This window comes from Limulus polyphemus, unplaced genomic scaffold, assembly GCF_000517525.1.
Source record: "Limulus polyphemus unplaced genomic scaffold, Limulus_polyphemus-2.1.2 Scaffold7457, whole genome shotgun sequence".
Classification (NCBI taxonomy): domain Eukaryota; kingdom Metazoa; phylum Arthropoda; class Merostomata; order Xiphosura; family Limulidae; genus Limulus; species Limulus polyphemus.
The window spans coordinates 21,582-32,242 of NW_013673067.1; the positions used below are offsets into that span (position 1 = coordinate 21,582).

Here is a 10,661-nt window from a genome sequence, read left to right on the forward strand (position 1 = left end):
ATATTTTTTCCAATCCGACGGTTTTTCTTAAAATCTCTCTTCTTCTTTATCGGGATTCGGTCCATGTTTTGGACCAGGGAGGGTCAGGTTCAGCGTTGACCCTTCCTCCCTCTCGGGAATTGTTATTTTGTTTGCACTGTTACATAATCCTAGGTAATCACCCTTGTTACTTTGTTGTTACATTACTCCCAGTATGTTACATTTTGTCCAATGTCAGCAGCTTTAATTAACATGCCCATTTCCTGCCATGTCCAGTTCATGAGGTAATATTAACTTCTATATTTTCACTAGCTTCACTTATGTATGATCATACTATTAGTCCGTGTTCACAATACAGTTCCATTTAGCAGTCACATACACACACACATATAATCCTATTTTTATATACAAATCCCTTATAAAACAGAGCTACGTTTGTGTCTAGGGTTCGGTTAGCCTAGCACTGTTTGGTCTTTAAGATTCTTATTTATGATGTTTAGAGGAAAGAGGTACTTAAGGCTTGGTTCATCATGTATTATGTAACTCTCTATTTTGATCAACATTTTATTTTTATTAATATTTTTCTGATAATATTGAAGCTAGTTATCCAGGAGTCTGTCTGATAGAGTTCACATGTTTGAATAGTTGTGTAGAAATACTGATTTGTTGATCGTGGGACTATATGTTAAAATATTTTTTTGTATTTGCTATAAATGTTACGTACCGAATTAAAGTTTAATTGATGCTGCTACCAGCAGTGCCCTCTCTTGGTTGCATTACGATATATATCTTCTCTCATGTATTATTTTTGTTTGTTTGTTTGTAGTTAAGCACAAAGCTACATAATGGGCTGTCTGTGCTCTGCCCACCACTGGTATCAAAACCCGTTTTCTAGAGTAAGTCCGTCGTGCCACTGGGGGCTCATGCATTATTACAATTCAAACTCGTGTGTGATTCGAAGAAAACATAAATGGAACGAGTTTAAAAATGTACTTATTTTATGTTATGGGTTCAGATGACACGTTAAGTGTTTTTTTATTCGCTAATTACCACTAACCGCTCTTCTTTTAGTAACATCTGCTAATAGATGACGACAAAAGGTTTCTGCCTCGTGATTGAACTATTTCACATTTATACCATATAAATAACAATCAAAACATGAATAGAAACAATTGTCTTGAAATGTTTTAAATGTGGCAGCTTTTCAACTAAATATATCATATGTTTCTTAACTTCGCCATTGAAAAATACTTTTCTTTCATCATTGAATTACCTGCTAAAAATTATTACTACATAGACCCATTTATAAGGCCATTCAAAAATATGCAAAGCTGTCCTTATTTTGTAGTAAGTAGTGTCCTCTAGTGATAATTATTGTGTGTTATTTACATATAAAATATTAAAATACTTTATGCTTGCTGTATTTTAAGTAGTACTTAATTGTTGGGATCAACAATAATTCCAAATAATTCACACGCCGAACAACCACCCTATGGAATTCCTAAGTGAAAAACTGACCATTCAGAGTATTGGTTACCATATATTATGCGCATATATGCTGATAATATGCTAAAACTGTCGCTAACATTTCCGGTATAAGAATTCATAAATTTCTAAAACAGCAATTTTTTCGTCTACCACCTACCTATCTCATCTCGTCAGCGGAGTTAGCGCCTAGATGGTTCGGACTATCGCTACAAGATTTATCCAGCTTACTTGACTGATCTGTGGGTATCCGGTTTTGATATTCCGATAAAGATCCATATATACATATATATATATACAAGTATAATATAAATGGTAAACATATCATGCACGTCTTGTCATCCTAATTCAATCCAACAGATGGCGCTACATATCGATAGATAGATACGTGTCAGTTTCTAAAGGTAAAGTATATACTTTATTCAGGTATAATATAAAAAGTAAACAAACAAGTGTATTAAAAATCATGGATTTTAAAATAAAATAGAGATCCTATTTTGATAGCGTTACACAATTATCTGTAGGTCAAAGTAAGGATTAAATTATATAAATTTATGAATGTGGTTTTAATTCTTATTTCATTACTTTTTAGAGCAAGATCCCTACTTCATTTTAAAATTCGTATTTTTTTAAAGCTCTTGTACAATCAAATTTAACAACAATTTCTCAAGAGAATAAGTCTGTTTCATATTATAAGTTATGCCTGCTTGGGTCTTGTTTATATAGTACTTAATATTGAAGAGAAATTCATTGAAAAACAACGTTTTTAATCCTGAAATTACTATTTATTATTTTGTCTGTTACCAGAGGGAACTGTTTTTGGGCCATATTGGGTAATTCTATGGTTGTTCAACATTAAGTGTAAAAACTAACAAAATATGGTTACAGTCACTCATTTTCTATCTAAGATAATTGACTTCAGCAATAATTAATGGAATTAATTGTAGTATCTCTGATTACATCTTTCACCTGTCCCAATGTGGTTCATAAGTAATACCCTATCGATAATTCTAGAATTAAGGCCATATATATATATATATATTTAACTGGGTGTGGCCCGATGATTAGCGTGCTGGTGAATCGTAGAGTCCCTATTTCAAAGAATGACTGTCAAATTCCACTATTCAATTAACTAGTACAGGAGTTGGCGTTGGGTGCTGCTGACTAGCTGCCTTGCATTTAATCTAACAGTTCAAATTAGGGATTGCGAGAATATCCGAAAGAAACAAACTATTACATAACTTGAATCTATGTTAAAATTATTTTAGTGTAGCATTTACTAAGGCATTACTATAGTTCATCCTTTCTATAATTTTTTCCTAAATTAAGATACTTTTAATAATTAACGACTTAATAAAAATATTCGTTGGTATTTTCTATTTTACTATAATACAAGTAGTATCATATTTCAACATTTTTCGCTAAGAAGATTCATTCTCTGTACTTAAATCGCTACTTTCCATAGATTTATAATTTATTATAATGTATGTAGCCTTATATTTGAGCATCTCTCTTAGAAAAGACACATTTCTCCTAATTAAGCACACAGTTCGAATTCAGTGCTGACGCTCAAATAACAATTCTTTTACTTCTAGGAGTTGCACAGTATAGTTTGGCAAAAATAAGCAAGCTTTCCTGAGTGCTTTCCTTTGTGACTGAGTCGTAACGCCAAAAGTATGAGCATTTTAAATAACGTTTAAAAACGTACAGAGTCAAATACAAGGTATTAATTACATTATCAGTCTAGCTAAATCGTTTACAGGTCATTAATTAAATCATTAGTCCAGATAAATCAATTACAGCTCATTAGTTACATCATCAGTCCAGATAAGTAGACTACAGGACATTAATTACATTCCTGTAGTCTACTTATCTGGACTGATGATGTAATTAATGTCCTGTAATCAAGTTAACTGGACAGCTGATGTAATTAATGCCTTGTACTTGACTTAGTTGGACTGATTTAATGTCCTGTAATCAAGTTAACTGGACAGCTGATGTAATTAATTACATCATCAGTCCAGATAAGTAGACTACAGGACATTAATTACATCAGCTGTCCAGTTAACTTGATTACAGGACATTAATTACATCATCAGTCCAGATAAGTAGACTACAGGACATTAATATACATCATCAGTCCAGATAAATCGTTTTCAGGTCAGTAATTACATCATCAGTCCAGATCAGTCGTTTTCGGGTTATTAATTACAACATCAGTCCAACTAAGTCGTCTACAGGTCATTAATTACATCACCAGTCCAGATAAGTCGATTACAGGTCATTAGTTACATCATCAGTCCAGCTAACTCGTTTTCAGGTCATTAATTACATCATCAGTCCAGCTAAATCGTTTTCAGGTAATTAATTACATCATCAGTCCAGATCAGTCATTTTCGTATTATTAATTACATCATTAGTCTAGATAAGTGGATTACAGGACATTAATTACATCATCAGTCCATCTAAGTCAATTTCAAATCATTAATTACACCAGCTGTCCAGCTAACTTGCTTACAGGACATTAATTACATCAATTGTCCAGTTAAGTCGATTACAGTGTGTTTCAAACTACTATGAACATCTTTAGTAAAATAAATTAAAAAAGGAACTTTGTGAAGTCTCAATTAGATAATCTTTTGTAATTACAACCCAATAGAGAAGTTCCAAATCAAAGAAAAAAATATTCACAACATCACAACCTGGGCTAATGGCAAAACATTCTTCGTAAAACGTTTAAGTTATATTTGATCTTTTGTAAATAAGCATAAAACTACACAATGAGCTATCTGTGCTCTGCCCACCGCGGGTATCGAAGCCAAGTTTCTAGGGTTGTAAGTCCGCAGACATACCGCTGTCACTAGTGGATATCCTTGATCTACTAATACATGGTAATAATTGAGTGTTAATCTCATATCAATACTGTTCTTAGTTAAGCGCTTCTAACGACTAATCCTTGAATAATCCCTAAATAAATCCTTGAATAATCCCTAGATAAGTCCTTGAATAATCCTTAACAAGTCCTTGAATAATCTTTAAATATGACCTTGAATAATCTTTAGATATGACATTGAATAATCCTTAAATAAGTCCTTGAATAATTTTTAAATATGACCTTGAATAGTTTTTAATTATGACCTTGAATAATTTTCAAATAAATCCATGAATAATCCCTAAATAAGTTCTTGAATAATCCTTAAATAAGTCCTTGAATAATTTTCAAATATGACCTTGAATAATCCCTAAATAAGTCCTTGAATAATCCTTGAATAATTTTTAGTTATGACCTTGAATAATTTTTAAATAAATCCATGAATGATCCCTAAATAAGTTCTTGAATAATCCTTAAATAAGTCCTTGAATAATTTTTAAATATGACCTTGAATAATTTTTAGTTATGACCTTGAATAATCTTTAAATAAATCCTTGAATAATCCCTAAATAAATCCTTGAATAATCCCTAAATAAGACCTTGAATAATCTTTAAATATGATCTTGAATAATTATTTAATAAAATTCTAATACTTAGGACGATCCTATACTTTTTTTCCTTAGAGGGGCAAGACGTGGCCCATGCTCATTTTTTAATCGGGGGTCCAAGATTCGAGTCTCCTTGCCTCAGTATTGTGCTCCACACTTTAGGGATTTAAATAGATCCTTTAGGATAGTGATGGTTAAATCCCATTATTTGATTAGAGTAACCAATGAGGTGGCGGTGGGTGCTGTTGACTAGCTGTCTTGTCTCTAATCTCTAATTTCAAAATTAGGGACGGCTAGCGCCTTTTAAGATCGGAGGCATCTTATTTGGAACGAAATATAATTTGTGTAATATTGAGATCTAGTTCTTACGTACCGAGCTTCTTCACAAAGAAATGATGCATCTTTTCTAAGATAGATTTCAGTTTGACTTATGAGCGTGTTAAGGGTCCAGTGTCTGTCCGCTGTTACATATATTGTATGTTTTTACAATAAAGAGTAGATTCACCTTCAAACTAAACAACTCGTAAGTATGAGGAACAGTAGCATACATCTCCACCAGGGTTTTGTCCCGCTTTGAAACGACTGTCATTTTTATAACGCATCCATAATTGAAAATGCGAAATGTCTTTGCGGCACGAACCTTAGACTTTTCGATCTGCAGCTCGGTACATTAGCCACTAAGCGATGTTCGACTGGAGGGAAGAAAACGTTTTACACATACATAAGCATTTAAAAATTAAGTACAATTCTTTAAAGAAATACTTGCTTAGATAATACTTCCAAACAGCTAATGCTTCTGTACTCCTGAACTTTCAAGATGGCGGCAGTAACTCGTAGCCTAAAGTAATTGGACAAAAAGTATCGGCAGAAACGTTAAAAGATAAATGAACTGAATGTATTTTATATTCGAGACGCGTCCTCTTGCTATGTGCATTGCAATTAAACAAAAATAATAATTGCTAGAAGCATTGGGTTAAGAATTTAACAGACCAGTAGACAGGAGAGTTTTGGCTTCTCTAAACAACAAAGCATCGCTGTTCTTCCTCAGTGGCCGCCATTTTTACATTAGTTTGGTACGTGACAGTGTTGTCACGTTATGACCGAGAAATTCCAATCTCCATAAGAGTATTTTTTATCCAATTTTCAGTTTATTGATGCTGTGTATAGAAAAACATTTCATGTTCCAATTGTGTTCAATGAAACGTTCTTTCCATGGATGCAAGTATTTCAAAAAAAAATCATATATGTTTTAATGTTATTTTTTACCCTACTCCACCAGTGCCGGTTTTGTGAACTATTGTTAACACCCCACCCCAGTGGCTCAGCAATAAGTTTGCAGGCTTACGACACTACAATCTGGGCTTTTTTTATTCCCGTGGTGAGCAGAGTTGTGTTGTTCTACGCCTGAAAACAATCGCACCAAACTGTAATAATAACAAAGATGAAATCGGTAATGAAGGGGTAACTAATATTCTATTCACAAAACGTTAAAATAGATTTTTTTGCATCGGTTCACCTTCATTTACTGTGTGTTTGCTTTAGATTAAAACTAGTACCATTTTTGTGCAGTCTAATTAAGAGTTTAGGTGACCCAAGTTTTTAGATTTCCAATAAAACAAAACTATTGGCTATGTTTTTAAACTTTAAAGGCCCCGGCATGGCCAGGTGGTTAGGGAGCTCGACTCACAATCTGCGGGTTCGAATCCCCGTCCCACTAAATATGCTCACCCTTTCAGCCGTGGGGGCGTTATAATGTTCCAGCCAATCCCACTATTCGTTGATAAAAGAGTAGCTCAAGAGTTGGCAGTGGATGGTGACGACTAGCTGCCTTCCCTCTAGTCTTACACTGCGTAATTAGGGACGGCTAGCGCAGATAGCCCTCGTGTAGCTTTGCGCGAAATTCAAAACAAACAAGCTAATTACTAGTTCCTAATGCACGGTAATTATTAGTCTCTGATACACGGTAATTACCAGTTACGGATATATGGTAATACTAGTTTCTGACACACGGTAATTAGAAGTTTCCAATACACGGTGTACCAGTTTTCGATATACGGCAATTACCAGTCATTGATACCCGGTAATTACTAGTTTTTGATACACGGCAATTACTAGTGATACAAGGTTATTACTTGTTTCTGATACACGGTCGTTATACTGTAATTACCAGTTCCTGATACACGACAATTACTAATTTCTGATACACGCTAATTACCAGTTCCTGATGCACGGGAATCACTGGTTTCCGATACACGCTAATTACTTGTTAATGATACAAAGTAATTAGAAGTTTCGATACATGGTAATTACTAGTTTTTGATACACGGTAATTACTAGTTCCTGATACAAGATAATTACTGATACAAAGTAATTAGAAGTTTCGATACATAGTAATTACTAGTTTCGATACATGGTAATCACCAGTTCCTGATACAAGATAATTACTGATACAAAGTAATTAGAAGTTTCGATACATGGTAATTACTAGTTTTTGATACACGGTAATTACTAGTTTTTGATACATGGTAATCAACAGTTAGTGATACACGATAATTACCATTTTGACCCAGTACGGTATGTTTACAGAGTCATCATTCCATTTTGACACAGTACGGTATGCTTACAGAGTCATCATTCCATTTTGACCCAGTACGGTATGTTTACAGACATAGAATGACGATTCTTGGTTCTAATATGACACACAATGGTATGTTTACAGAATCATCATTCCATTTTGACACAGTACGGTATGTTTACAGAATCAACATTCCATTTTGACACAGTACGGTATGTTTACAGAATCATCATTCCAATTTGACACAGTACGGTATGTTTACAGAGTCATCATTCCATTTTGACACAGTACGGTATGTTTACAGAGTCATCATTCTATAGTTGACAAACTTACCATAGTGCATTACACACCACAATTACAGTAATTGGGAACTGGTTCATAAATCATTTATTTCTAATCAATAATTATGATATTTAAGAATTAGTTTATAAATTAATAATTTATAACTCTCAGTTAGAATAACAAAAATCTAGTTTATAAGTTAGTGAATAATAATACAAAGTGAGGGTACGAATGCACGCGGCTGGTAAAAATTTCACCAGATTGTTTATCTTGCACCTAATTTAACGGTTTTTATTCAAGGTAGTCACATATTTCTTGAGACGTAAGTCAAACACTTACTGGTATATTTTATACTATCTTAGGACCGAGTGGAGATTGATCCCTTGGATGACCGGAAGAGGAAACCGGTGGACTTAGCTCAAGCCAGAGGACATACAGCAGTAGTAAAGTACCTTGAACGTGAACTCCACAAGAGGAAGAGTCTGTTTCCGCGTATAGATATTTGGTAAATAGTTTATTGTAACATGCATGATTTTTAGTTACACCTGTTTGGGTCAGTGTTTAGATAAATGTGAAAGGTTTATCTTATATTGTGTGTTCCGACAAATTGGGAAGGAGTGAATACATAGAATGAAAAAAATAGATCCAAAACCTTGTGATTAGAAATTCGTATATGTTCCAGCTAATTTAGTAAACACGCTCAGAGAATCGTTCAGCGTGGATTTTAAATTTCGTTTTCTGAGAATTGTTGACAGAGTGTTTAAAGAATTGTGTAGAATGGACATTAAATCATGTCTCTAGAAATGTTTATCAATTCTTTAAACACTGAAAACACTGACAAACATTCCTAGAGACATGATTTAATGTACATTCTACTAAGAAATGAGTAGAATGTACATTAAATCATGTCTCTAGAAATGTTTATCAGTGTTTAAAGAAATGAGTAGAATTGACATTAAATCATGTCTCTTGGAATGTTTACCAGTGTTTAAAGAATTGAATTAACTGAATTAATATATATTAAACTAACCATATTTGGTTTAAGTGGTCTACACTGTATATTAAACTAACCATATTTGGTTTAAGTTGTCAACACTGTATATTAAACTAACCATATTTGGTTTAAGTGGTCTACACTGTATATTAAACTAACCATATTTGGTTTAAGTTGTCAACACTGTATATTAAACTAACCATATTTGGTTTAAGTTGTCAACACTGTATATTAAACTAACCATATTTGGTTTAAGTTGTCAACACTGTATTTTAAACTAATAGTATTTGGTTTATGTGGTCTACATTGAATATTAACTAACCATATTTGGTTTATGTGGTCTACACTGTATATTAGCTAACCATATTTGGTTTAATTGCTCTACACAGTATATTAATTATGCATATTTGGTTTAAGTTGTCAACACTGTATATTAGTTAACCATATTTGGTTTAAGTGGTCAAAACTGTATATTAACTAACCATATTTGGTTTAAGTTGTCAACACTGTATATTAACTAACCTTATTTGGTTTATGGGGTCTACACTGTATATTAACTAACCTTATTTGGTTTAAGTAGTCCACACTGTATATTAAAGAACCATATTTGGTTTAAGTGGTCAACACTGTATATTAACTAACCTTATTTGGTTTAAGTGGTCAAAACTGTATATTAACTAACAATATTTGGTTTATGTGGTCAACACTGTACATTAACTAACCATATTTGTTTTAAGTGATCAACACGATACATTAACTAACCATATTTGGTTTAAATAATCAACACTGCATATTAACTAACCATATTTGGTTTAAGTTGTAAACACTGTATATTAACTAACCATATTTGCTTTATGTTGTCAACACTGTATATTAACTAACCATATTTGGTTTAAATAGTCAACACTGTATAATAACTAACCATATTTGGTTTTAGTAGTCTACACTGTATATTAACTAACCATATTTGGTTTAATTGCTCTACACTGTATATTAACTAACCATATTTGGTCAACACTGAAAATTAATTGTTTTAAAATTTTAAGAATATTTCATTTTGAATCAATTACTAAAGAAATGTTTTTTTAAATCCCACCACTGCATTCAGACGATTTAGTTTTATTTCAGGCAACTTGTCTTTGGACCCGCAGGTAACAGCAAAGGTCCTCTTTTGTTCTTCCTGTGTAGCGTCTTCCTGTGGGGTTATCCAATGTATCTCTTTCGGGTAAAATTTTTTTATTAACGTTTTTTCATTAGTAAAGTAATTATACCATCAATAGATATAATTATACCATCAGTAGATGTAATTATACAAATAATTATACTATTAGTAATGTATCTATACCACTAATTATACCATTAGTAATGTATCTATGCCAGTAATTATACCATTGGTAAAGTAATTATACCATCAGTAGATGTAATTATACCAATAATTATACCATTAGTAATGCATTTATACCAGTAATTATACCATTAGTAATGTATTTATACCAGTAATTATACCATTAGTAGTGTAATTATACCACTAGTAATGTAATTAGACCAATAATTATACCATTAGTTATGTATCTATACCAGTAATTATACCATTAGTAGTGTAATTATACCACTAGTAATGTAATTATACCAATAATTATACCATTAGTTATGTATCTATACCAGTAATTATACCATTAGTAATGTATTTATACCAGTAATTATACCATTAGTAATGTATTTATACCAGTAATTATACCATTAGTAGTGTAATTATACCATCAGTAGATGTAATTATACCAATAATTATACCATTAGTAATGTATTTATACCAGTAATTATACCATTGGTAATGTAATTATACCATCAGTAGATGTAATTATACCA

General features: G+C 32.4%; 1 protein-coding gene across 1 annotated transcript in view; it reads left to right on the forward strand.

Moving 5' to 3' along the window:
* Nucleotides 1–7,617: 7,617 nt before the first annotated feature.
* LOC106474628 (probable protein S-acyltransferase 23) overlaps nt 7,618–10,661 on the forward strand; it is a gene marked incomplete at its 3' end in the record, with an annotated part of 10,717 nt that continues 7,673 nt past the window's right edge. The window contains exons 1-3 of the mRNA XM_013935319.1: nt 7,618–7,686; nt 8,164–8,306; nt 9,924–10,020. Of these exons, the coding sequence (XP_013790773.1) occupies nt 7,618–7,686; nt 8,164–8,306; nt 9,924–10,020 (309 nt within the window). The remainder of the gene's footprint in view (nt 7,687–8,163; nt 8,307–9,923; nt 10,021–10,661) is intronic.